Source organism: Saimiri boliviensis, chromosome 12 (assembly GCF_048565385.1).
Source record: "Saimiri boliviensis isolate mSaiBol1 chromosome 12, mSaiBol1.pri, whole genome shotgun sequence".
Classification (NCBI taxonomy): domain Eukaryota; kingdom Metazoa; phylum Chordata; class Mammalia; order Primates; family Cebidae; genus Saimiri; species Saimiri boliviensis.
In genome coordinates, this window is record NC_133460.1 from 111,198,093 (window position 1) to 111,225,682 (window position 27,590).

The 27,590-nt window shown below is 44.5% G+C and overlaps 2 protein-coding genes across 6 annotated transcripts in view; one reads left to right on the plus strand and one right to left on the minus strand.

The window, feature by feature from the left end:
* The window catches only part of DOCK1 (dedicator of cytokinesis 1), a 535,347-nt gene that overhangs the window by 210,133 nt on the left and 297,624 nt on the right, over nucleotides 1-27,590 (plus strand). For all 3 annotated transcript variants that reach the window (XM_039465108.2, XM_039465109.2, XM_074383077.1), the window contains exon 27: nucleotides 1,347-1,442. In XM_039465108.2, the coding sequence (XP_039321042.1) occupies nucleotides 1,347-1,442 (96 nt within the window). The remainder of the gene's footprint in view (nucleotides 1-1,346; nucleotides 1,443-27,590) is intronic.
* Nucleotides 9,741-27,590, minus strand: part of INSYN2A (inhibitory synaptic factor 2A) — a 59,854-nt gene continuing 42,004 nt past the window's right edge. The window contains exon 4 of one of the 3 annotated variants that reach the window (XM_039465111.2): nucleotides 9,741-12,479. In XM_039465111.2, coding sequence (XP_039321045.2) covers nucleotides 12,296-12,479 — 184 coding nt within the window. In that variant the 3' untranslated portion in view covers nucleotides 9,741-12,295. The remainder of the gene's footprint in view (nucleotides 12,480-27,590) is intronic. The other 2 variants (XM_074383079.1, XM_074383078.1) reach the window with 2 other exon arrangements.

The following is a 27,590-nucleotide window of genomic DNA, read 5'->3' on the forward strand; positions in this document are numbered from 1 at the left end:
GCAGCTCTGTTCTTCCCCCAGGCTCTCTTCCACTAGGTCTGTGCTTTCCTAGCTCTACCCCATTCCTTTTGCATTTCTAAATTGTATGCTTGTTTTAGGGGCGTTTTTGAAAATCAGAAGTTGGTGCCTTCCCAGCGCCTTCGCTCACACCTGTAATCCCAGCACTTGTGAGGCCAAGGTGGGCGGATCACTTGAGCCCAAAATTTGAGATTAGCCTGGGTAACACAGTGAGACCCCCATCTCTAGAAAATAAAAAATAAAAAAAAAAAAGAGGAAGTTGGTGCCAGCACATATGGAAAAGTCTGACCATGTGCCTTTCACTCCCAACATACCATACCTGTTTGAGCACTCATGTGATGCCATTGATTTTCCAGGTGTGCCCGGAAAGGTGAAAGCAGGCCTTTGTCCGCCTTTGCCCCTAGCCCTGGACAGAGTGGCCAGGGTTTTTAAGTAGATGAGCGTTGTCCCTGCAAGACTTTGGAAGTCCCTCCTAGTCACCATGCCCACATACTAGGTCACCCACCCCCTACAGCACTGGCTCATTCTCTCAGAGCCTGGTTAGTGATCTTGAAGGAAAAGATTGGATTAAATCTGTTCTTGGTGATGCTGGAAACTTCAGCTCTTCCAAGGGTGTTGCTTTTGGAGAGGTTTTGGAAGCCTTCACCCAAAGGTCACCCTCCAGTGGTCCCATTTCTGGCTCTTTCCTATTCTTATTGGAGAAAAGCTTGGGATAAGAGCTTGTTTGGCCAAACCTCACAGAGAAGGTGGTCACACTGGGAAAGGCCTAGAGCCACGTGTTTAATCAGATTCAAAGTTCATGAAGAAAAATCAACAGTCGCATCCCACACTAATAAAAGAGTCAATTTTTACTGATTGAAAATGCCACAGCAGTATGAATGTTAGTCTGCTAGATGCTGTTTAAACATTCTGTCCTATGTGACTGTTTAAGTTATTTGCATTTGATATGCAGAACCATCTAGGACTGTTATCTGCCTGCCTTCCATTTTCAGGTGGCCAAATATCTTTAGAAAACTAATTGGTGGGCTAATCAGGGATCATAAACATTATATTGTTTAAACAGATTTTTCTTTTATTTTTAAGGTTTGCTTAAATTAAATTACTATGATTATATATATAACAAGTTATCATTAATGGACCATAATTAATAAAATCCCCTGAGCTTTCTTTGTGAGAGCTTTTGCCTTTGACAAGGGCCATTTTTCATCTCCTTAAGGGTTATAATTGATTTACTCTTTACAGAGTAAATGGATTCAATGACAACCACTGGGGCTTGCATGTTAATGTTTCTCTTTGGTGTTGATTTTCACTGGTGGGTCCTTCCTCAGGGGCCAACTCAGAGGCACGTCCAGATTATCATGGAGAAGCTTCTCCGGACCGTGAACCGAACCGTCATTTCCATGGGACGAGATTCTGAGCTCATTGTAAGTGCTTGGTGACATATGCTTGGATGTTTAACTGGGGTGACAGCCTCCTTCTCCAGCTGCTGTTGGAACATAAGCTTATTATACTGCAATGTAGCGAGTCGTCGAGATGCAGCCTGGTATATCAGATGTCCTCATTTTCCAAATGAATGTCAAAGTTGGAGGGTAAGCAAACCAACTTTAAAGACAGAAACATTTGGCTCTTGTTTTCTCATTACTTACTTGTAGCAAAAGGCATGTATTTTCTGCTAAGTCCTCGTTCGTCTGGCAGTTTCTCCGTAGTGTTTACAATTTAAGGTGCCATTGATAACATTTCATGAAGGATCCTAAAAAGTAATTGAGATGCTCTGCCTTAGTTATTTTATTGTCTACTCTAATGTAGTGTAGGTGTTTCTCTGAAACAGAGCAATTAGGCAACAACCTGTTCATTTTCTTCAAGGATATTTTAATAACGTAGACAGTCCATCAAGTTTGGGATCATGGTGCCTTTTCCAGGGTTTACTGCTCTCCTCCCCATCCCCCAAAATTTCTTTCCTTCAGCAAAAGATGCAAGAGTAGGTCTTGTTTAATTTTTTTTTTTTTTTTTTGAGGTTCAAGAGGTTATAATTTCTTTTCTTTTTTCTTTTTTAACTTTAAGTTCTGGGATACAGGTGCCGAACGTGCAGGTTTGTTACATAGGTATGCATGTCTCGTGGTGGTTTGCTGCACCTGTCAACCCGTCATCTAAGTTTTAAGTCCTGCATGCGTTAGGTATTTGTCCTAACGTTCTCCCTCCCTTGCCTCCCACTCCCTAACAGGCCCTGGTGTGTGATGTTCCCCTCCCTGTGTGCTTGTGTTCTCATTGTCCAGCTCCCACTTCTGAGTGAAAACGTTTGTTTGGTTTTCTGGGCCTGTGTTAGTTTGCTGAGAAAGATGGTTTCCAACTTCATCCATGTCCCTGCAAAGGACATGAACTCATTCTTTTTTATGGCTGCACAGTATTCCATGGTGTATATGTGCCACAGTTTCTTTATTCAGACGCATCCACGTGTATGTTTTTTTTTAATTTTTTTAATTGCATTTTAGGTTTTGGGGTACATGTGAAGAACATGCAAGATTGTTGCATAGGTACACACGTGGCAGTGTGGTTTTCTGCCTTCCTCTCCTTCACCTATATCTGGCATTTCTCCCCATGCTATCGCTCCCCAACTCCCCACTGCCCACTGTCTGTCCCCTGCTTCCCTCCAACAGACCCCAGTGTGTGATGCTCCCCTCCCTGTGTTCATGTGTTCTCATTGTTCAACACCCGCCTATGAGTGAGAACATGCGGTGTGTGTTTGATTTTCTGCTCTTGTGTCAGTTTGCTGAGGATGATAGTTTCCCGGTTCATCCATGTCCCTACAAAGGACAGAAACTCATCATTTTTGATGGCTGCATAATATTCCATGGTGTATATGTGCCACGATGATAGACTGGACAGGGAAAATGTGGCACATATACACATGTATGTTTATTGCAGTGCTATTTACAATAGCAAAGACTTGAAACCAACCCGAATGCCTATCGATGATAGACTGGATACTTTTTAAAAAATTTAGTGCACATTACCATTTAACTCACCTTGGTGGATGACCTGTCGTAAAAGTAACTTGAAATGAAAGGAGATATCATCCCTTTGGAGTTTTCACTTGAAATCAGAGGAGGCACACTGGTCTTTCCTGCTACGTGACCACTGTTCTTTCTGCACATCTAGGGTGTGAACAGGGAGGCAAAGTGTGTGCTCTTGGATAGTACAGTCAGAATGGAGCACTCAGCTCCTGGGCATTTCTGTGTCTGGTGTCACCAGGAGGACTCTGTTTTGTGTGTGTCACAGGCAGGTCGCACAGATGGACAAATGCTGCCTTACTGTGTTTCTGTCCGGTGAAACAGTTCATGTCTTAGAGCTTCAGCATATGCAAGGCTCACGTTTTCCTTGTATCTCTTTTAAGTTTGGATTACCACATGTGTGAATTAGGAAATAAAATGTTTCCATGTAAAATGGCTTTAATTACAGTGGACTTTCCCATTATTACATAAACATCAATTTGCCTGCCTTTTCTTATTCTCCACCGCAACCATTCTTATTCATAGTCTTGAAACACATTGAGAACACATTAATATGGGATGGGTGCTGAGCCATGGAGAAGAATTTCCAGTGACTCCAGGAGCACCCCTGAGGTCTGGCATTGACCCCTGAGGTGTGATGTTCCTGTCTTTTTGGGGTCATGCTGCAGGTGCACTCTGCACAGTCTCAGGAGTGGAACTGGAAAGGGCCTTATGTAGGGCACACAGCATGTGGCTTGAAATTGAGCCGAGCGTGGTTCTGCCGAGACCCCTCTTGGGATGGGTGGGCTTACAGAGGCTGGGGATGACATGATGGCACGCAGGGGCAGTGACAGATGATGGAGTGGGTGGGTGTGGAGGCCGGTGATCTCATGAGACTATTTTGTCTCTGTTTAGGGAGCACGGTTCTGCCTGTGCTTAGGGAAACATGGTCCTGTCTCTGGTTAGAGGGTCATGGTCCTCTCTCTGATTAGGAGGCATGGTCCTGTCTCTGGTCAGTGGGGCACAGTCCAATCTCTGGTTAGTGGGTGTTGTCCTGCCTGTTTCTAGTTGGGGCACAATCCTGCCTTTAGTTAGGGTCTTTATTTATTTATTTATTTTTCGCCCCTGAGATAGAGTCTTGCTCTGTCGCCCAGGCTGGAGTGCAGTGGTACAATCTTGGCTCACTGCAACCTCTGCCTCCTGGGTTCAAGCAATTCTCATGACTGAGACTCCTGAGTAGCTGGAATTACAGGTGTGCACCACCACACTCAGATAATTTCTGTATTTTTTAGTAGAGATGGGGTTTCGCCATGTTAGCAGGGCTGGTCTTGAACGCCTGACCTCCAGTGATCCATTCGTCTCAGCCTCTTAAAGTGCTGGGATTACAGGTGTGAGCCACCATGTCCAGCCTTCTTTAGGTTCTTTATGCTAGGTATGTGTTCACTTGGTTTGTAGCTCACTGGCCAACAGTTAAACTGGAAGGAAGAGGGCACAGAGAAAGGTCATAAAGTTTGGGTGGTAACCTGGGAATGTGGAGAGACTATAAGATGTGCTTGCAGCTTAATCAAGGTATAGAATAGACTCTGCAGGGAATGGCATCTCCTCTCAGACCATGTGGTCCAGGAAGTCCTTGGGAAATTTCCCTTGTCTCAGGCATAAGATTAAGAGTAGTAATAATAATAGCAACTCTTCATGGAGCATGCATTTACGTGCTAGGCACTATATAATGAATGGGAAGATTTTCATTTAATTCTCACAGTGCGCTGCAGACAGATAAGAAATGGTTCCAGATCCCACAGCTAGCATGGCAACACTTTTGAGCCTGGATTTGGGGCCCGTGTGTGCTGTCAGTCTCTGCTGTAGGACAGAGGCACACAATGCTGATGGCCGTGGTCCACGTCAGAAGTCATGGAGAGGACTGAGCTGCTCCTAGATCCCTGTCCTGCTTAAGGAGACGTCTGTTCAGGGAAACACACACCTTTCTATTTTCTACCATGTTGTATCCACCGTCACACTCTAGGATCTCCTTGGTGGAAGAGCCTGACCACAAGCTAGGTGCCCATTTCCTGAAGGGCTTGGGATGCTCCAGCTTGGAAGACCCCATGTGTTCTAAGGAACCCTAAGGAGTTCCTTAGGAAGAAGCCTTGCATGTTCTACGAGGGGGCATGGCAGCGAGGACCCATGCTTGGTCTTCTCCAGAGTCACATTGATATCAAGCATTTGGCCCAGGGGAGTGTAAGCACTGTCCAGGAACGAAAGGGGTAGTACAGACTGGCCATCTTCAGAACCATCCTCCACAGCCCTGACCTTCTCACCCAGAACCATCCTCCGCAGCCCTGACCTTCTCACACACAACCATCCTCCACAGCCCTGACCTTCTCACACACAACCATCCTCCACAGCCCTGACCTTCTCACACACAACCATCCTCCACAGCCCTGACCTTCACACACACAACCATCCTCCACAGCCCTGACCTTCTCACCCAGAACCTTCTCACACACAACCATCCTCCACAGTCCTGACCTTCGTGCACACAACCATCCTCCACAGCCCTGACCTTCACACACACAACCATCCTCCACAGCCCTGACCTCACACACAACCGTCCTCCAAAGCCCTGACCTTCTCACACACAATCATCCTCCACAGCCCTGACCTTCTCACACACAACCATCCTCCACAGACCTGACCTCACCCAGAATCATCCTCCACAGCCCTGACCTTCTCACACAGAAGCCTCAGAGTGGGAAGGGGATAGAGGTCTTAAATGGACTCCTCCCAATTCCAGTATCTCTAAGATCTGTAAAGATGTAAAAAAAATGCCTTTGAATTTCTTTTGTAAAATGCAGCTGTCTTGGAAGGGCTCTCAAAAAGATTCTGAATAAGCTATAATCATTTAATGAGTGATGACAGCATCAAGATGTTTTCAGAAAGGCCCGTCACCATTGAAAATTCGTGTTGTTTAGCGGGACCTTGTTATCCCAACCAGCCACGAGCACCGTCTCTGGAGTCAAGGGAGCAGCGAGAGGGAAATGCTACCCTGCTTAGGATGCCTGCCCTTGCTCTTCCAATTTGCATCAAATGTAGATTCATGCATTAACTTTTTAAAGTCATTGTTGTTGCTCTGTGAATTTAGATTAGAGGAAGATCGAGGCACAAAGTATCCCTGACTGGGTGGACAAAAAACTTAATCAGTGGACCTTCCAGAGTGGAAAAAGAGCAGAGAATAGTTTATAGATCTGTTTTGGATAGGTCGTACCATTCCATTATACCTTAGAGATTTCAGTCTTTATGTGTTATTCATTTTTGCATAAATCTAGTGGAAATTATATAACTGTGAATCAGCTTAAAAATTATAAGTAATCACTGAAAATGAGTTTTTAAAAATTAAAGTGATTAAAAGAACTCTGGAATTGATATAGTTTACTTAATGATTTATTCCATGAGGTTTTCAGCAATAATACTGGAAATGTGACATCTTTCCATCGGAATAAGGTATTAATTGGGAATGTGATTCTGCCCTGACAGCTTCCTCCTATTTATGTACAGAATAGAAAACTGGGGAACGTCACCTTTATTTAGATAATTTGGGATACGCAATATCAGGCTTTTCTTTTATCTGTATGTGGTATTTTACAAAACTCCACTTTGCGGTCCGTTGAATATTGTTTGCTTTAGTTGATTATATTTGAAATGGGTGATTGGAATGCATCTCATGCCTAGGATAATAATGTGCCATGATCCTAAGTATTACATCCTTAAGAAAAAACCAAAACAACTCCATCTGGCAATTGTAGTATTGTAGACCCTGTGAACACCTAACACATGCCTGGAAACAGAAGCGTTGCAATAACCTTGCCACAGAATGAAAAGGTCATTTTATCTCTACTCTGATATAGTCAGCTGCTGTAGAAACGTGGAGTAGAAGACTTATTTTTATATTACGTCAGACTTCAGGATTTATTTTTGCCTTCCTTTTTGAAAATCTTTCTAAGCCCTCAGCATTAAGCAGCATTTTTCCTCATCACACATGGATGTGAGCAGGTGACCATGGCTGGGGTAGGTCCTCTCGTGTTGTGTGTAGGTGGGCTGACCAGCCATTTGGTGTGTTTTTCTTAGAGTAAGCACTCCAGGCCAAGATGAGAGCTGGTGAAATGTGTAACATTTCCATCTCCTGTGATATGAACTGCTGTTGCTTCTTTCAAATGATCAGATTTACATTCTGTTAATGGGTCCTTTAAAAATGTAACTGAGTGAGAAGGGCTTCTAAAGATTTTTCTATGGCCTGGGTACTCACCAGGGGATTGGAAATTACTAATTTACTAAAATGAAAATGGAGGCTTCTTGTAAGGAAACATTTCTTTTGAACATTCTCAGAGTGGGCTTAGGGAAGGGGGAGATCTAGTCTGGATTCTCCACTAAGTCTTGTGACCACTGGAGCATCCTGACTCACTAGACACAGTGATGGAAGTGATTTTGTTTCCACTCTAAACATGATCTCAGGGGGACGCTGACGGGGTGGTGGAGGGTGTGTTTCATTGTGACAACGGCGTCTTTGCTGTTGGTGAAAACCCAGTGCTTTCTTTGAGCCTGGGTGATTGATAAGGGCCTGACATGCTCCTTCATTTGGAAAATGGTTTAATAGAATCAGTTTCCCAGGGAATAGTGCCTTTTTCCCCAAGACTCATAACCAAGTATTTTCACAAAGATGTTATATCCCGATGCATGAGCGTTCATTTTGAGATGTTCATTGTAATAGAGTTTAAGTATGAATGTGTTTAAAAAATGATTTTAAAGTCATTTGCCAAAAGAAAATATGTTGCGTTTCAAATGGACCATGTCTGGCTTTTGTACATAGGCATCATAAAAAATGTCTATAATTGTACTGTTTGCTAATAAACCTACCTACTTTCAGAAAATCTTCCTAACATGCATGTGTGTGTGTGTGTGTGTGTGTGTGTGTGTGTGCATATGTGCAGCAATGGTTTTATAAGTTCATTTTTCTTTGGGGCTGCTACAGCAATGTTTGGTTTCTTTTTATATTCCTGTGACCCTGGTATTTTTTCAAGGTTGGTTACTAGCTGTGGGTTTACTGCAGAAGAAGTAAAAACCACATTATTGAATGGGCAAATTATGCTCTGCAATCCTTACATATTCATGCCAAACTGCAAAGGCATTTGCAAAGCCAGACTACCTTAAGTTAACTATTGAGCAACTTAAGTGACCTTGTCATTAACCAAAATATATAGGACCCATTCTAGCGTGATGACTTTATGCCAGTTGATGAAATGCATGTTCTTTCTGATCTTTGCACCACAGAGTTGTTGACTTTCAGTAAGTAAATTGGCTGCACATACAGCCCATGCAAATATGTTAATGATAGAGTTTCTATAGATCAAAAAAGATGTGCTGGTGTGGCAAGCAGCTGCTCTGATCTTTAGGTGACCCTGCTCCAGCGGAACTGCCCTGATTCGTAATTAAATCGACTTTCACTTGCTGATAAAAATGCTCCCGAAGAATGGGTCCATCAGTGATAGGTTTTCTTAACAGGCCATGGTGTTACTAACATCATGACACAGAAGAGTTCATGCCTCTTTCTTGTTTCCTGTTCTTGCTTTCTTCTAGGAAAGGCCATGATTTGATGGTCTGTCTTCACAGTTTTAATTAACAGTTGTGTATCTTGGTTCTTATAAGCCCATGTGGTCTGCCAAGGAAAACAGCATTGCAATGCATCCTGCTTGTGACTGTTTATAGGTTGGAGTTGGTCTGCCTGATGCTGGGCCGTGACCATGACCCCATTCACACCATTTACTGAGCCACATCTGAGACCTCCATGGCAGGAGATAACTAAGTGCCTCTCAGGGTGCATGGGAAGCATCTACCAACTGCTTAAGTTGTTTCCAAGGTAGCAAGGTTTTCCCACGCTTTGAGTCCCTCCCCATATGTCTTCTGCTGCGGGGTCTGAGATTGAAGGAGCAGATGCAGGACTACAGGACTTCTGCTTCTTGGAAGTGAGTCGCACACCTCTAGAGTGTCTGGCGGGCACCCAAGTGATGGGATGCCCTTTGAGGAACTTTGAGGCAGCACCAATAGTCGGCTCAGAGATGATTATACAATGAGACAGAGCCCTCCCTCTGCCTGCTCTGGGCTGTGCAGTGGGCCTCCCTTCTCTTTCTGCATATGTCAGAAATGGAATCCCCCTCTTCTCGCCGAAGAACATGGGACAGTAGCAGGAGCCTCAAGTCTAGGCCACAGTGCCCTCTTGCTTGCACATGGACTCTGTGGTTGCAGACACTGGGAAAAAGGGTAGTAGCCTCTCCTCTCCTAGGCTGCCCAGGTGAGGCAAGCACCAGCCTACGTGTGGGGACGGGTTAGTATTAGGCTAGAGTCAGCTGGAGAGGCGGGCGCTCAGCCCAACTCCCACTGGGGAGGGGAAGAAGAAAGGAAGGAGGCATTCCATCCCTTGAAGCTGGAGATGTGCTTGGAAGATCTAGAGAGAAGCTACCTCCCCTGGGCCATGGAGGCAAGATTTGCAAGCCATAGTTCGCTCTGGCAGCACTCAATGTACTTAGTCATCTCTACTGAGGTTATTTAAAAATTAAACCTCAGACACCTCCTGCTGTGGGCCTGTGTGTATCCTAAAATGCCACCATATCTTCTGGTGGCCAGAGTTCTTGCCAGGGTGCCTGGGTGGGTGAACGTCATCCCCTCCCCTCCCCAAGCCAGGCCAGCTCCAGCTGGTGGGTCAGGCCCAAGCCTTATGATACTCTTGTTTTCTGCAGACCTGATGACATGCCTGTCAGCTCCAATATTCTTCCTTGATTCTTATTTTCTTAGATTCCTTTTACTTTCCCCAAATTTTGAGGCCATGAAATAAGTTTAATAGCCACATAAAACATCATCTTTGATTTTTTTATTTAAAAATTAATAAAGAACTTAATGACAAGTATAATAATTTAATCTCTATATGTAATGCCATGTATACATCTACATGAGGGAACACTGTATGTTTTACCTTGGTTTTGTATCAAAGTTTTTCCTTGAATCTTTCCAAGAGAAGAATCTCCATCTGTTAGTGATGTGTTGCAATTAAATTATGAAATGATTTTGACAATATTTTTTCTGTTTTGAACACACTTTAAGTTTTAAGGAGGAATTAATTTATCTTCAGAATTTCCTTTTTGGCTCTGACAAATTTAATCTGTTTTTTGTTTAGGTCTAGACTGGTTTGAAACAGTGACATTATTTTGTGTACTAGGATGTCACCTCTTGTTTAGACAGATTTGTAATAGTAATTAGAAAATTGCCAACACTCTTATTTCAATTTATGAGATAGCTGGGATTCTTAAAACATAAGGAAAGATAACTTGTTGGAAACGTTTTTATAACTTCAGTTAAAAACAGTATAAAAAACATGAAACCCATTTTTAAATGTTTAATCTACATGAAACAATTGCACTTCCTTCATGTTACAGGATCAACTTCTTCATTGTTCTTGCACAAAAATATTTCTCAGTTCCGTTTACTGATATCTAGGGATTTGAACCTCATATAGTGTTTCTGCAAAACGTGTGTGCGTGTGTGTGTTTTAAATTAAAGCATACAACTGCGGTATTGTTTGAGTAGCCCCCAAAGAATGTTTACACAATACACTCTTCATTTTTTGTTTTCAAGGTCCGATCTAATAACTGATCACTAGGTCCTTGTAGAATCGAAACACTTAGAACTAAAACAGATTTGCTATTGAGTCAGGAGGAAAATGCATGGCAAGAAGTAGCTCCAGTCTGATAAAAGCAGGTGAGATCCTTTTACCAAGGTTAGCCACTGTGTGTTTGGCATCTAATCAATGAGGTGTGCATGTCAGCACTCCGCTAGATGTGAAACTGCCGGACAGAAACTTCAAGACTACGTTTTCCTGTATCTTCACAAACTATTCAAAATTGGTTATACAAAAAAAAAGGCAAAGTAAGACCCCTACTTCCTACTGTGAAAATCAAAAAGTTGATAGACAAAGTCATTAATAGACTGGGGATTTGATTTCTATAAAAAGATACTTGCAAAGGTGAAAAAATAAAGGAACTAAGATTTACATTGCAATGTGTAATCAAGAGAGAACTCTAAGTGTTACTGTTGATTTAAAAAATACCTAAAAACATTTGATTCACAGCTTTCCCCTAAGTATGTTGTTTAGTACAACTTACTAATAGGTTAAATGTAGGCGACATTGTCCCTTGGTAACAGCTAAGCTAAACACGCTGTTTCTCTTTGAGACGGTCAAGTCTTCCACCGTTGTTACAAAGCATAAACAAATTGTATACAGTGTGTGGCTGCGCTTACCATGGCGAACAGTGTCTCAGAGGATTGATCCACAAAAACACTGTCTGCCGTGGCACAGAACGCCTGTGATTTATTGGTGGTTGTGTTATCCATCACGTACCTCTATGTGTGTTCTCAGATTCTTGCCAGAATATATCGTTTGGCCTTTGGGTACCAAAACATTAAAAACGAGATCCAAGAAAGCTTAGTGTCCAATAGCTCTGACCCTGTCTACTTGCAGTGATTAAAGGCATATCCTGACTTTGGGGGACTCCTGGCTGCTGGCCATTTGGAAAATGAGCAGTAAACATGTCGTTAAGTCTGAAGATGAAGAGGATGCTAAATTTGAGGTGTCAGTGTGACACTGAGATGTGGTCACTTGGCTTAGCGCTATAGCACATGAAGGCAAATATACATATAGTCACATTTTAGAGATTATTCATGGTCTCCGACCACTTGAAAAAATTGTGCTTTCTCCGGAATTTGATGTGCTGAAAATTGCACTCGCCCCCTGCTTATTTGCAAAATGAAATGTAAAAATGAAGTCCTTTGCAAACATAAGGCTTGCTTTTTTCTTCTCATTATTAAGAAAAAAATCAAGGCTTGAAAATAATTATGAGTTATAGCTGTGTACAGGGTGACAGCCTGCCATCTTGCAGGTTGATAATGTATTCCTTGCAGATTGGGGGTGGGGGGGAATTTTTACTTATCATCTTTGACTATGTAAGTTTCGTTTCAGATTTTACACCCCACATCAGTGAACTGCAAAGAACAGCTGGCAAGGAGTGACGCGGAATACCTTGCTTCTGCTACTTATCTGTTGGTACAAAGGCCTTTTTGGTACGCAGGGCGAGAAGTGGGAGATGCCTGAGTTGGCACCATAGTTCCCTCGATCCTATTCGTTTTGGAAAAGTATTGACAAACTGCAGTGGGTTCTAAAGACGGCCTTGAGACTCCAGACACCGTGAGTGTTAAAGGAACCAGAGTTTCCATCTTCCGTGCTTTTTAGATTCAGTTTTGGATTTTTGCTTGGGAGTTGAGGAGTAAGTCTCCTGAGAGTAAGGCGAAGGTATGACCTGAGTTTCCTCAATAGGGTGGAGTTTTCTCAGAACTGGCTGGAGTTTGTCTTCTTGCTGCTTAAAATCCAGCTCCACACTAGAAAAGGGAGAGAGTGAAGAATTTAGCATTTCATTTTTTTCCATACTTAATGACAGCAAAAGCTGGCGACATCCTACCATGCTCATGACCAGTGTTTGTTTATCATGTAATTTTATGGTCTAACAATAGCAATTGGATATACTGTGTTTCAGCTCGATTTCACCGTGAAATATTTCAAACAGGCTCACTGTCTTTGGAAAATAACTTACTTGCTTCTGTAGGTGAATCTTTAACATTGTGTTAATGTGCACAGTTGGTATATGTATTTGTGGAAATGAAAAATGTGAAATATTAATAGCCTCATTGTCTAGTCTGTTCACATGGGCTTCATGCAATAAAACAGAAAACCAAAAGTATGAGCAGGCAGGGGTCATCCTTGCACATGTATACCAAGTGCATGGAGGTCTGTTCCTGTGCAGTGTTTTGCAAGAGCAGAGAAAGAGATTTCTCTGATACTCCTACCTAAAACAATTGTGAAAGGAAATGGCCTTGGCTGTCATTCTTCTTGCAAAGGCTTATCTATCTGAAAATCTGGTAAGGGCCACAGTGCCCAACACTGGGGAAAACAGTGTGTTCATGAATCAACACCACTGAACGGTCCTTGGTCATTACTAACCACAGTTTCTTTGGGCGAAGCGTGAGGAGTGTTCAGTAAAGACAATGCAGAAGTACAATCACATCACTCAAGCCATGGCATGCAAGCACATAGCCAGTGTGGAAGCACATTTGCCAGCAGTGATAATGTTAGCGTTAGAAGATGGTGTTAAAGAGGATTTTTGAAGGATGTTATTTCCTATAACATTTCTCTGAAAATTGCTGTCAACTTGTGTAGAGCCCTCTCTTTTTTCCATGTCTTTGAAAAGGACTATATTTGATTTTCTAACTTTTAGTCCTAACAGGTCCCCTTGGCAATTAGGATAGGACCCCCGGTCCATGCACCATTTTTCTGTGGTGATCCCTGCTGCCCCTCCTAGGAACCTCAGTGGTCTGGGCCAGGTCTTGGGAGGATTCCACTCTGTCCTCCTTCCATGTCTGGTCTGGATGCCAGACTAAATGTCAGTAGATTTCAGTAAAGGCTCAGCATTGATGATAATGCATGAGCTCATAACATTTTATAACCAGTGGAACCGTAAACCATTTATAAACATGAAATCCTATTGATTTAGAGAACCATTAATCCTAGACAAATTTTGACATTTTGGAAAGACAAAACAGCCAAGCTATATTATGTGGAGTTTTTAAACAAGTTCAAGACCCATCTAATGGGCCATTTCATGTTTTAAATCCACTGTTCCATTTTTCTCATTGTCAAAGACTCTAATATTACTAAAAAAATTAAAAAAAAAATTGTCAGGGAAGTTTATGACTAGTGACCTCCTGCTCCCAAAACAAGTTATCTTTTTCTATTCTTTCAAAGGGCCTCTTTGAGTTATGCCCTAATTTATAGGAGGTAGAATAAAATCTCATGAATTTAAGTCTTAATAATTCAGACTATGTGGTAATGGAGGCGTAGTTCCTCCTAAGGACAATTGTGAGAAGCGCAGTCTAAGGCTATGCTGCATTAGTGAAATTTGGGGCTGAGTTCTGTGATGTGCTACACTAGAAGGAATACGGGATTTCTGCCCCGCCTTTTCCGCCTGATGCTGGTTTGGGAGTCAGGGGCTCGTTAAACTTCAATTCTTTCACTTCAAGGGGAGAGAATAGTTCCTTCCTTGGCTCTTACTGAATTGTGGTAAAGATCTGTCCCCACCAAAAAATGCCCATGAAAGAGCCTCCTAAACTCCTAAACTTAAATATTATTGTGTCATTATTATCTGTTGATCACTAATTTTTATATGGAAACAAGAGCTAAGCAATAAAGATATCTATTAGGGATCTCTTCAACTTGGACCGTTAACAAGGAAAACGAGGCTGTTAGTCGAGTCTGTGAATATATGGTATATCAGCTACAGAAGCGTAATTTTACCAAGGTACTTCGGTAATATTGGAGGTATGTTCTCCAGATTGTAACCATTTCAACAGCCCCAGATTAGAACAGAGAGAAGGTGTGCTAGCGTCTCCTAGGCTAACAGTACAATTCTGGCTACCTATAATTATTGAATTCCCATTAAGCAACTACATTGGGAATCCTGTTATTAGCCAATTTATCACACTAAGGAACCATGTAATCACAGAGTAATCTAATCTGGTTTCTTGTTAACAAAATGACTCAACTTTATCTGTCGAGTTGATTCCTGTTTGCACTCCCCATTACACTGCCCTGGGAATCTGCAACCAGAGGGAGGTTCCTTGGTGGCAGGCACTTGTGAGTCTGTGAGTGTCCACTTGGAAACGCCTGCCGTGGTGGCTGGCAAGGTGACCTCGAGGTCCATCCCCCAGCCCATCTCCGTATCTGTCTGTCACATGTGAGTTTCAGTGGACCCGCTTGTGGGATGATGCTTGTGCATCAGCCAGGCAGAGTGTGCAGAGATGGGGAGGAATAATGTGCACCGTTCTGGATACTGCTTCCTGCTGAAGGCCTTTTCTTGGGGAAGGAGCACACCAAGCCTCTAGGTTGAGTCTAATATACCAGGTCTCTGTATTGAGTCTGACACAGCAAGTGTCGAGACTGAGTCTGTCTCTGGGTTGAATCTGAAGCAGAAACATGACCGGAGTGGGCAGCATCCGAAGGTTAACACTCTGGCCAACTCTGGCTGACACTGAACAAAGGTCCCTTTGGTCTTAACAGTTAATGGTCAGAAGACAGTAACAGCTGCTCTTCTGGTTAGAGTATCGGACTTGGAGAAAAGCTGCCAGGGGGTGTTCCAGGGCACTGCGACTCCCCTACACACAGACCTCCCTCTGTGTGGGAGACAGGGGTTTGTCCAGATAGTGCCTGGGGGCCTGCCTGGTGGAGGATGGCTCCGGCTTCAGCTTCCCCTTCCTGCTGCCTGGCAGACCCATGGTAGGAGTGGTGCTTGTCCTGCCGGGGGCCACATCTTTTGTCTGCTGCTACCTGCTTCATGGATGCCACATTCTCCCCACCCGAAGCACTCTTCTGGGCTCACGGCATGGCTGGCACTCCTTGGCCCACTGTTTCTCAGGTCCGCATAACCTCCCTGTTGTCTGACCACCTCCCACAAGGTGGCCCAATCCATCCTTTCTTATTTCTTTTGTTTTCGGACTAACCACAAGTAATTCCTGGTTTCCGTATTATTTGCCTGCATCTTCCCAAATGGCTCTTCCCGAATGCAGGCACCGTAACCAGGGTTGGCATACCGCCATCCTCTTTCTGTTCCCAGCAACTACAGCAGGGCCTGGGTCATGGCAGTTGCCTAAGTAATACTGTTCGAATTAATGAAAGAGAGCAGAGACTTAAAAGGCAAATTCTGGCCAGGTGCTGTGGCTCACGCCTGTCATCTTGGCCCTTTGGGAGGCCAAGAAGAGCGGATGACTTGAGATCAGGAGTTTGAGACCAGCCTGGCCAACATGGTGAAACCCCATCTCTACTAAAAATACAAAATGTAGCCAGGCGTGATGATGCACTTTTGTGGTCCCAGCTCCTCGGGTCCTGTTGAATGGAACTGTCGTCTGGTTCCATTCTATCTGAACTGACCAAAGATCCTGAAGCATTTTCTGCAAAACACACCCCAGGATCTTTTTGGATCCTGGCTCCCATGCCTTGATCCCCTCCTTCCCGTCTTCTAGGATTCTGCAGTAAGATCTTGGATAGGGCGGGTGGGGCCAGCAGGGTCTGCCTGTGAGTGGCCAGCTGCCACTGTCGCTGTGCTAAGGGAGAGTGTGAGTGTTACTTTATCCCCTCTTCACTTTCCTGTGGACAGGAGGTGGAGGTCTAGCCTGATGTTTTCTGGGTGATGTTTATTCTCAGCACTGTCAAGGTACCGGGCTTCGAGATGCGCTGCGTGGCCCTGCTTCCCCAGAACGGCGCCAGCGCCGGGGCTCATCCTACAGCCACACAGGCAGACGGGAAGTCGGGGCTCCAAACCTTGGGGTTTCTCAGGACGGGACTGGGGCTTTGCACAGCCACCCTGTGACCCTGGGCTCACTCTCCAGCAGCTCAGCCGGCAGGAGGCCGTGGGTGGTGCTGCTGCCTCCTGCTGGAGGGATCTGGTATTTGTAATGCATGAACAGGGGAGTGTCCATGTCCTGAGGAATTCTTACTCCTTGGGAGGAGCATGGAGAAAGTCCTGATTCTTGAGATTCAAAGCATGAGTCTGAAGCGGCTGGAGCCAGGCCAGCCTTACCTGTGCCGGGTGTTCTGTCCTGTAAACACCTGAGTCAAACACAGGCTGCAGATTTTGCTGGCTGAGAAGGGAAGATCCCTGGATGGCTGGGGATGTTGACAAGACGCGAATCCCTGAAACTGTGGGGATTTACCTTTGCAGCCCTGTCCCTGCCTGCATCCCCATTCTCCCTCTGGATAAGGGAGCCATCCCCCCTAACACTCTGTGCCCTCGGGCTGGGGCGCCCTTGCTGGGCTCTTGGTAACTCCCTGTGATGCATGATAAAAGCAACTGAGAGTAGATTTAATTTAGTGGTTGGTCTTTTCCTTTTTAAAATGAAAGTTTTAAGTGTGGGGACTTTCTTACAACATGATTATTCTGTACATTTCCAAAGAAAGAAGACTCTGCCCTACATCCCAGGCTGCTCTCCCCCGCCTGCACCCAAGCTTTATTTTCTTCCCGGAGACTGTGCTAGGCTTTGTAGTAACACTTCTCCCCGCCGCCGCATGTGATTTGCAGGGCACCATCGTTCCTGCTTCTCCAGCTTATTCTCTGTTTGTCTCATGCTCCTATAAATACTCAGGCCCTGCCACAGTTTCTTTAGCAAGCTGTCACTGAATCCTCAAGATAATTTAAGAGGAACACATTTTTAAAAGTCGCCTTCTTCCGTCACCCGTGTGTATCAGTTAAGAGTTAAAAGCAGGACAGTCTGGTGCCCTGGAGCTTGCTTATTTTCTGGAAGGGAAGAAAATCCTTAGTCTTTGGGGTCTCCAGCCTTGACAGGGCCATGTGGCGTGGTGGCCAGCAGGTCAGAGGCCTCTGCCTTGAATCCTCTTTGAATTAGATCTCGTAGTCTCTCCAGTGCTAACTGTGGCTCTGCGCTGACTCACGCCCTGTCACTGTGGATAAATCACCTCACCTTGGGGACCTGAGCTTCCCTGGCTGTGAAATAATGGCCGAGATGCGCTCCTGCTTCACAAGGGGGTCTCTTGGAACAAGGCCTAGGCCCAGGAAAGCAGGCACACCAGGATATGGGCTGGCTTTTATTGTGTAACTTTAGATAGGACCAGTCACGTCACCAAAGCACAACAATTTATGTCAACTGAAGTTGGTGCCAACTTATCCGGCTTTATGTGAGCGCCATGGGCGACCCCAACATTGTCCGCAGGAAGCTGAAAGTTAGGGTCCAGATCCCAGATCTGACTCTCCCTCTGGCATGTGAGGTAAATTTAGGGAAGTCCTTTCTGGGCCCTGGTGTATGTATGCGACCCTGACCACTTCTCCAGGCAGTAGAAAAACCAGGATCCCAAATATTTGTTGTTCTCTTCTGAACACGTCTCCGTGTGCATATCCAAGGGGTACTGGAAATCCAGCATGTCCAAAACCAGATCTCTCCTTCAACCTGCACCTCTGTCCTTCCACACTCAGCCTGCAGCCCCCGTTGATCTCCTGGATGACTGCAGACCCTGGAGTCAAGCTCGACTTGCTGCTGCTGCCTCTGCATCGCTGGGCTGAGTGGATTTACCCTTAACAACACCCAGTGCCCTTCCTCTCTGCTCACCTTCCACTGCTCTAGGCCAGAACTCCAGCAGTTTTCTCCTTGGCCATGGAAACAGCTAAGTCTTCCTCACTCTGCATTCTCTCCCACACCAGTTACCAGAGTCACCTTAGGAAAACTGGCAAACTCCTTCTCAAATTCCTGCGTGTCCTTCAGAACCTAGGTCACACGTCAGCCCTTCTTTCTGTGGATTTTCTAGAATAACGAAGTCCACCCTCCCTCCTGCCTCATCCATGCACCTCTGGGATGAGTTGCTGCTCTGGCAGCATTCTCTGTAGGTTTCTACGAGAGCCTGTCTCCTGTGGGATCGTAGCTGTTTTCCCCAGGTCTGTGAACTAATTGAGGGCTGGACCGTATTTAATTCATCTTTGTCTGCGGTGCATTTAGCACAGTGCCGGCTCCGAACGTGCTCTATTTGTTGAATTGCAATAAACTCATGAACTGAACCAAATCCTCTCACTTCTAATCTCAGCAAAACGCTGCCACCCTATTTTCTGTTTTTATTTTAAATTTATACATTTGTATAATTCTGTTCTGTCTATATAAGTTGTTATATACTATTCCTATATCATATACCTATATTATCTATATTATATATGGATTTCATCCTAATAGTTTAAATATCAGTAATTTGTAGTTACTAGCTTTTCAACACTTTAAACACAGAAACGATTTAGCATAACTTTGTATCCTTCCTTTACCACTATTTTACATAGTAGGTACATTAATCAATGTTTATGGTATCACTGTCAGGCTTAAAATATCAGAATAAATGGCTAATCAATCATATTAATACTCAAACTATAAGATCTGTCCCCTTTTCCTGGTAAACTATGACAAGGAAATTATGATGATGGTTTTTTTTTTTAAAAAGCATTCGCCAGATATCCTAGCTGTATATTTTATGTCGAAGGATCCTAGGTTGTAGTCAGATGATGAGTTGAGCTTTCTGAATGCGTCTTGGATGTCTTCCCTGACCATTGCCTGACTGGAGCTGTATCTTGGGCGCCCGTCTTACCTGAACACTCTCTGGAGTGCACACGCCACTCTGGGGCCTAAGCCTCATCTAGGTGCCTGGGTCTGAGGGCAGGGCAGATGCACAGGCATCAGAGAGCCTGGCCTCCTGTAAAATGGTGCCACTGAGGAGCAGAGGCAGACCCACGTCATCTGGATTACCTCTGCCCATCCTAAGTCCTCCGTGAGACCACATGACTAACAGAGGTGCCACATGTCTATTAAACGTATGTTATGCCATCCCCCTAGGAAGTCAGGAAGAAGGGACATGATCACGGAGGAGTCAGTCCTTTCTGAGAGATAGCCTGCAGTACACTGCTATTCCTGACCTCAGCGAAGAGCAGCCAGGTTTCCAACTTTTGGCAGAAACTGTGTTGTAACTGCATTGAAAAGGAGACGACGCAGGGCTGTCGTGTTCTAAGCTGGTTGCTGTGAGTCCCTCATGGCCAACCCAACCCTGAGTGGGCTCCCATGACCAGGGCCATCATCTTGTCTGCCCTTCTGCTTTTGAAGATGGAAATCCTTATGTCTAGAGAGCCAGGTGATATCTTGGGCTCCCAGTGTTGGAGTGAAGGCTACAAAGCCACCCTGCCCCCTGGGGCCACCAGCCTGGAGCTCTGGTTTCTATATGTGGTCAGGGGCTCCCGCTCCATCGTGATACCCACTGAGAGCGTCATCTCCACTAAATGCAGCAATGATGGTTCTTGTCACACACGAAAACCATTAGCTCCTTGTGTGTGTTGTCTGGTGTCACCAGTGACTGGTCTAAACGCCAGCCTGCACATTCCTGCAGGAGGTCACTTCTCTTAGGAGGTTCTTTCAAGATGCCTTTCTGTGAGGAAGAGCCTGCCCCAGGGACCCTGCACCACTGAATTCCCTAGTCACGCTATTCCCCATGGAATTTCATCCAACCCAGCTCTGGACAACGTGGCAAGGACTGCATTCCGTATTTAGACCTAGAAAAATCTCCATATTCATCTAAAAATGAATTATATTTATCTTCCCATGAAACTGACAGCATTGCCCCCTCGTGCTGTTTTGGATATTGGTAAATGCCCCCTTCACTTTAACCTTGGGTTATAACCCGTGGCTGCGAATATTGGTATGATTAGCCTTTCTCTGCTGAATGAATTTTAACTGATGTTTTACAAACAATATGTTGAGATGGGTAGTCAGCTTTCAGTTTTATGGCTGTAATCAGTTTTATATTATCTAAATAAAAGAATTAAGGTGTTACTAAACATTAGTAAAAATGACTAAAACCTACATCCGTACATACTATATTCAGGGAACATAAATAATCTATTTTTAGATTTCAAATAGAAAAGAATAAACATAGATTATTAGCTTTGGGAATTTTCAAGAAGAATTTTGAGGTCTGTCAAAATCATTCTTTTTTTTCCCCGACTGCATTAAACAAAAATATTTCCTTAACACAGAATAACGCTGTGTAAGATGTTATCCAGGGATTCCTTTCTGTCATCTTCCCACCCTGTCACTCATCAGAAATACTAGGAACGGGGCACTACGGTAGGCAAAAGGTGAATTTCCCCCACCTCAGTTCAGGCTGCTAAAGAACTTAATATGCACAGGTGGTGGTCACTGAAGCAGGACTGGGAAGGCTACTTCCATGAAGAGGTAATCGCTGAATGACAAAGGCTACAGACTCCACTCCAAGTGGGCTCTGGACAGGCTGGAATTGGCACAGACTCTGCATACAAATGCAATTACCACTCTTCACAACAGGCCTCCATCAGTCAGGAGGCGCCGCGTTCTGCCGGCTGTGTTGATTGTGCACTACCCTGACCGTCTTTCTTTTTTCAATACACACAGAATCAGTGAAGTGCCAGCGTGCGTGACTTTATCTAGAACTCTCTGCACCCTCTGTTTTGTGGTCTTATTGGTGATGCAATATATTACCAAGGATGGTTTGAGAAAATGCATCCCATTGCTTTCGTGGGTTCTTCATTCAATCTCATATTAGCTATTTTCCTCATCTTTCCTGAAATCCTCCAGTCATTTGCATTCTTTTGGAGCTTCCTACTTGAGAAGCAGTCTGAGATTCTGCTTGACGGGGAAGTTCTCCAGCTGCTCTAAGGGGGAGCGTTCACAGGTCTTGAGGTTTCCCTTCTATCCTTGGGGATGCTTTGTCTGTTTCCCCCCTAGTTCCTGCCAGTTGTTCCTAACTGTCTAGCCTGGAGGGCCCTAGAGAGCCCGTCGAAATCCTCACTAACGTGGCCCCCCTCCACAATTGTCTTGTTTTCTTTGGCATCTGCTTTGCTGGGTCCGGCACCCTGGCTTCCTTCACCTCTTCCTCACCTGTCTTTTACGTCCTTGCACCTGTGGCTCCCACCTTCAGTACAGAGGGCTCCCTCTCGCTGCAGCTCTGTCCTGACTCTCACCCCAGGGTCTCAGGGTAAGGGGCATGCATGGAGTTGTTTTCACCAGCTTCACCCTCCTCCCAGTCTCCCGGTGCCTGGTGCAGAGCTTGTCTCTTGGGAGTTCCCTTGAAAAATACCTGTGCAATCAATGCCCATCAGCTCCCTAAATGGAAGGGGCTCCGGCATTTCTATCAAAGTGGTTGTTTAAAACTCCACCTGTCCTTGACATGATATGATATGTCACAGATCATATCACACGGTGAAAGCATGGCATCCATGGCAAGGCATTTCACAAGCTCCCCCTCTCTGTGGTGGCAGACAAGTGGCACAGAGCCCTGTGGCATCCTCATCCAGTCAGGTTCTGAGCCCACTCATTGATCCACTGCAGAAAGATTAGTGTCACTTGAGGCCACTTTGTGTGGTCCAGAAATGAAGCAGGCACAGCGTGCTCCGGGAGGCTGTGGTCACTCAGTTTGGAACTAATGGTAAGAATTCTACCACTTTACAAGAAGATTCTAAATTCTGGGAAAGATGCTGTTTAATTAATCTGAGTCAGAATTCCTGTTATCTTTTAAATCTTGCTTGCATCTCCAAAAGCCTTTGGATTGCAGTTGGCACATGTTACTTTCATGAAAATGTACAAATTGGGATGCAGGCCATTTTGTTGCAGTATTATTTTACAAATTAACCATTTCAGTAAAAGAATGGCTGGTTTGCCGGATGTGTTCCTTTCTGAAAGCACATCTGAACAAAAGGTGACTCATCAGTGGTGTGACTCATCAGATTAGTCTGACAAAAGAATTACCAAAATAGGGCTGGATAGAAAAAATCTCAACTGCTTATGAGCAAAGATTATATTAGTAATTTATCCATAAAACATTTTCTGAAATAATTACAGCACATTTTGACAAGAAATATGGAAGATAAGCCTGAAAAGTTTTATTCAAGAAAACCGAAACTCGAATCTCTTTTAATCTTCTTTCATGCTGAGATGGTTTTAATTAGAGTATCACAATTGGTCTAGCTCACAACTGAAGTGATGTCTGTCATCTTAGGGGAAAATGTAAGTGTCAGCCATCTCAAAATCCTTCAAAAATACCACTTTTGGCACTTGGGGTGTCAGTGGTCTAGGAGAAGGCCCATCGATCCTCTGCTGAAGAAGTGTTGCTCAGCTCTGACTAAATAGATTTGCCAGTATAGGAGAGGATGTTTTCAGCTGAGAAATGCCTTGTGACTCTCCACACTTTTACCCTTCTGTGCAGTCTCTCCTGAAGCCCATAGTTCCATCCCTTGCATAATTGTAAAAAGCAGTTCCTTTTTAGATCTGGAAGGGACCTTGATGATCTCTTAGTGCAACCCCAGAGGACCCGGAGACTGAACAGACGCCCACTCAAGAGAGAGGGCAGAAGCTCAGCCCCAGCCTTGCAGGCTCTCATGGGCTCATTTTCTAACCTGTCGCTTGTCGTACTGGTGGTTTCTTCCCCCCCTGAAATTGCCTCAAGACCTTTTGTCCTTTGGATGCTTTTTTCTAGTCCTCTATATTTCCATGACAGAATTATTTTTCATAGAGAAATATGTCCCGCCTTGCATGGCCAAGGCACGCATTTGTTACAGGACCATGTTGCTAAAGCCTCAGGCAGCCAGGCCTTGAACACAGGACTCTTTTCATCTCCCTGGGCCAGGCATTACTGGAAACACGGTGGATAGCTATGCTGCTAGGAGAGGGTAATTGGGTTTCGCGTGAAAAGCAGTGTTTAAATGCAAGACAGGCAGGGTCAAATTCATTGCCCTCCAGGGCGTTCGGCCTTCCAGAAAGCAGGGTATGACAAATTGCAACATGTGGACGCTGGCAGCTATGATGGCCCCACGTGTTCTCAAGCCTCTGGGACAACCACAGTCATGTGACATTCTAAGATTTCTTTATTTTGAAATTCCTTTAAGCTACCCAATCCCAGGGTGTTCCAGGCATCCCATGGTGTGTATGGAGAAGGGGGCAGGTAACAGTGGTGTAGGGACTCACAGGAAAGTTCCTGAACTCCTGGATTCAGGCCCTTGCACCTAAGAGCCAGGCTTTGATCAGACCGCAAGGACTCTGACCTGAGCCACCCTCTCCCCTGCTGCTGGGACTATCTCTCCTACAGAGTCGTATGCACGAATTCAAGGAGGACGTGCCTGCAAGTTTTCATGGCGAGGACAAGACATGGACTTAGATTCGTTAACGCCTTTAAAATTTGGAGACACCCTCTGGCTCCCTTTGAGTCTAGACTTCTGAGGTGCTGTGGCCACCCATGTACACTGCTATAGGGTCACCTGAATAAGTGATTTCTCCTGGCCAAGGACTCACTGGGTTCTGAACACTTTTCTACCAAAGAAACTTCTATTCTTAAAGAAGGTTTTGACATTTGGGGGTTGACTCACAGGGCTGACTGCAAGCTGAGAAGTCATCCAGCTCAATCCCCATTGCTCATCCTCCCCTTTCTCTTTGCTCAGTGAAGTGACCTGTCCCTGTGTATCAGCAACTCTCAGCCACCAGGGCAGGATCAGACAGACCCGTGGCTTCCCAGAGCCAGTCCAAGTATCCTCCTAGTAATCCAGTCTTTGGTAGTCAGATAGGATTACAGAAACCCTCTTACCTGACAGATGAACGACAGATTAACCACATGGCCGTGTCCTTCCATGGTGTGTACTGCACTCATGACGCTGGGACCCTTAACTAACTGACTTCTCTGTCGGCCTGTGACCCTCTGTTCTTACTTCTCAAGCTTCGTGCTTACCAAGAGGATGCTAGATTTGTTCCTGGACCTGTTTATACAATTAGTACTCACGACTGAAATGATGTAGCTATTGAATGGTGTTCAAACCAAGGAGGCATGAGAGGATCGTCATTGCTATGAGTTCAATGCTTTGGAAAGAGCGGGGTGCCACAAAATCTTGAGTGAAAAAGGTAGGGGCAGGCCAAGTATGGATCCAGAGGATTCTGATCTCAGATTCTGCCACAGGACTTTGCTCCACTCTAAAGACAGGAATATTGGTATGGCTCATGGAAGATAACTCAGAATCATAGTGGGGGTGCCCACCTTCAAAGAAAACATCTGGGCCTCACCTCAGAAGGCTGCCATAACTTGAAATCCTATAAATGTAAGATTTCAATTCATGTGATTCAAATTAAAAAATAACATGTTTGAGTTAGGTACCTGTCACTTTTTATGATTTCCCCATTGATTTTTTCAATTAATGGACCAGAAGTGAGCTCCCTTTATCATCTCTTCCTACAACCTCACAAAGCTCTTATCCAACATAATAACCACCATAAGAATAATTGTTAAACTTTAGTTATTTCCATTATAACACGATAGGGAATTTAGGAAACAGCATTTGATGAGCTCTGTATGTTCATCTTGGTAGTCACAGTGCAATCTTTATTTGAATAGTTCATTTCTTGAGTTTCACACTAGTTTATTTCATTGACAGGACTCAATGAAATAAAGGCTTTGGGAGGCACTGGGAGTCCAGCCGAAATGCTACTCTGCAGACTGCCCTGGGACCTCCTTGCTAAGCCTTCTGGGGTAACTTCTGTTTGCAGCAAAGGTCTGGCTGTTGTAGAGATGTTTTGCCATTGTGACCACTTTGTCAAAGGGAGTGATTTTAAAAATCAAGAAAAAGAGATCTAAAACTCCACTCTTCCTCAAATACCACCTCTTCCAGGATGCATCTCCCATTTATACAGGGGTGACAGTCAGGTCTGCGGGCTACAGAGGGCCACATCTCTGAAGATGCCACCAAAATCACCCGTCTGTAAAATCACTGCATCTGCAGTAAAAGTTTTCTATGAGTCGTCATGCATTTTCCCTGTTCGTATGAGATAACCAGAGTGATCACAGTGCCTCCACCCACTGCCTAATGAGTCCTCCTAAATCTTGGCAAATTCCTGTGGTGCTTGGTCGCTCAGTTCTTTTAGCACGTGGACTAGTGGCTGATATGTTGGGATTCATTTAGAGTAATGGTTGAGCCACTTCAAAACAGTGACCACTCAAGTAATTCCTGAAAAGACAGATTTCTGTCCTTCACAGACTTGTTCAGTCACTTTTAATGTCACTTTTTACAGGAGTTCTGGATGTACAGCTAAATTCATTTAAATTATTTCAGTGATGTTAGACAGTGTTCTAATAGTTTTTTTTCTTTTTCTTTTTTTTTTTTTTTTTTTATCACCCACAGAATGTTACGTAGGTTTAGGCTGAACAGCTCATTCCCTGAACCTCCCCTGGATGTCCTGACTCACTGTTGCTTGGTTGTGTTAAAGACTGTATGAGCTTTAGCTTCCAAAGTAACAGAAGCTGAACTCTGATGATACGTCAGGCTATCTACATCCCACACTTGCTAACGTACTGATGTTAGTGAAGGGTAATTTTATGTCCGCCTTCTAATCCTTCACTGTTGATTCAAAATTCCCCTTTGCAATATGAATGGAGTGAAAAGTTTCCCATGAAGCAAACTTCTCCGATCTGTTGCTATCACTGAGTTTCTAATATGCAGGAAATGTTGAAAAAAGACCTATGTGGATGCCTCATTATAACCTCCTCACTGGCTGTTGCCAAGAATAGTCAGCAGCTTGGTGTGCCAGGCTAGGCTGCTGTAGGGGCCCCCCTTCCCTGCCTGATGCCAGGAGGCCTGAGCAGTATAGTGTGTGCCTCTTACAAGACTTTAAGGCTGGGGTGGTTTCAGTAAGGTAGGCTTTTTCGACCTCAGCACTGTTGACATGTGGGACTAGATAGCTCTTGTGGGGGCTGCCCTGTGCAGGCAGCACAGGATGTCAGCAGCATTCCTGGCCTCTCCCTGCTAGATACCAGTGACAGCTACTCAGTTGTGGCAACTGAAAACATCTTTCTCCAGACTTTGCAAATGGGCCATTGGTTGAGAACCTTTGCGGTGAGGAATGCGCTCATGTGGCCTTCGGTACACTTCCCCCTTATAGTTTCTTTTACCTACTCCCAGATAAAGTCTCCAGGTGACCCAGCCTGGCCCTGTCTGGGATGCTCTGTCTGGATCAGAGGTGTGGATGGTCAGATCTAGGATCTCCCTTGGGAGAGAACCCTGATGGGTCCAAGATTGTATAGCCTCAAGCCTTTTTGCTCTCCCCATGTCTGTGTTCTTAATGCAGAGGACAGTAACTGAGTCACTTTTTAGAGGGTGTTGTGGTTTGATCATTGTTTTTTGATAATTTGGCTGGCCAATCACTAAAATTAGTCTGAACTTTAAAAAAATGAATGTACTCATAATATTTCTCACTGCTTTCATATTTTGTTTGTGAAAAATTACATTTCCAAAAAGGAAAAAAAAAAAAGATCGCAATCCTTCTTAAGGTTTTGACTATATCTTAAAATCCAAAATTATTGATGATGAAAGCCTAACAAAGCTGCTTCCTGCTGGCAGTTTCTGCTGTATTATTGTTGATGTCAGTTATATGAACAAACTTCAAATTGAAAAAAACGCAAGGAACAACTTTAGGAGCTCTGGAGAGGGGATTCTGCCCCGAGTCCGGCCAATGGCAGAATCCTTGAGAGTTCCCAGAAAATAAAATTGCACATTTGGTGTGAGCAGCCCAGGTCTTTCCATGGTATTCCTAGCACATATGGTGTGGTTTCTAGCCTTTGATCTATACCCTCTGAAGGGCCTATATTTTACAGCCTTTCCAGAACACACAGCCCAGGGCTCATGGCTATTGATTCCAAGGGAGCAAGCCATCAAACTTATACCAATTCTTGAAACCACTAAGATACATTTGCAAGATAAATGGGTTCAAGTGCTCCCATATCCCATGATTCTATACGCAGGGTGAAGTATTTAGAGGTAGCTTAGAATTACAATCAAGTAAGGTCCTTCACTTCTCGTCTGATAGAATCATCCCAGCACGGCCCCAGATTGTTCTTGCATT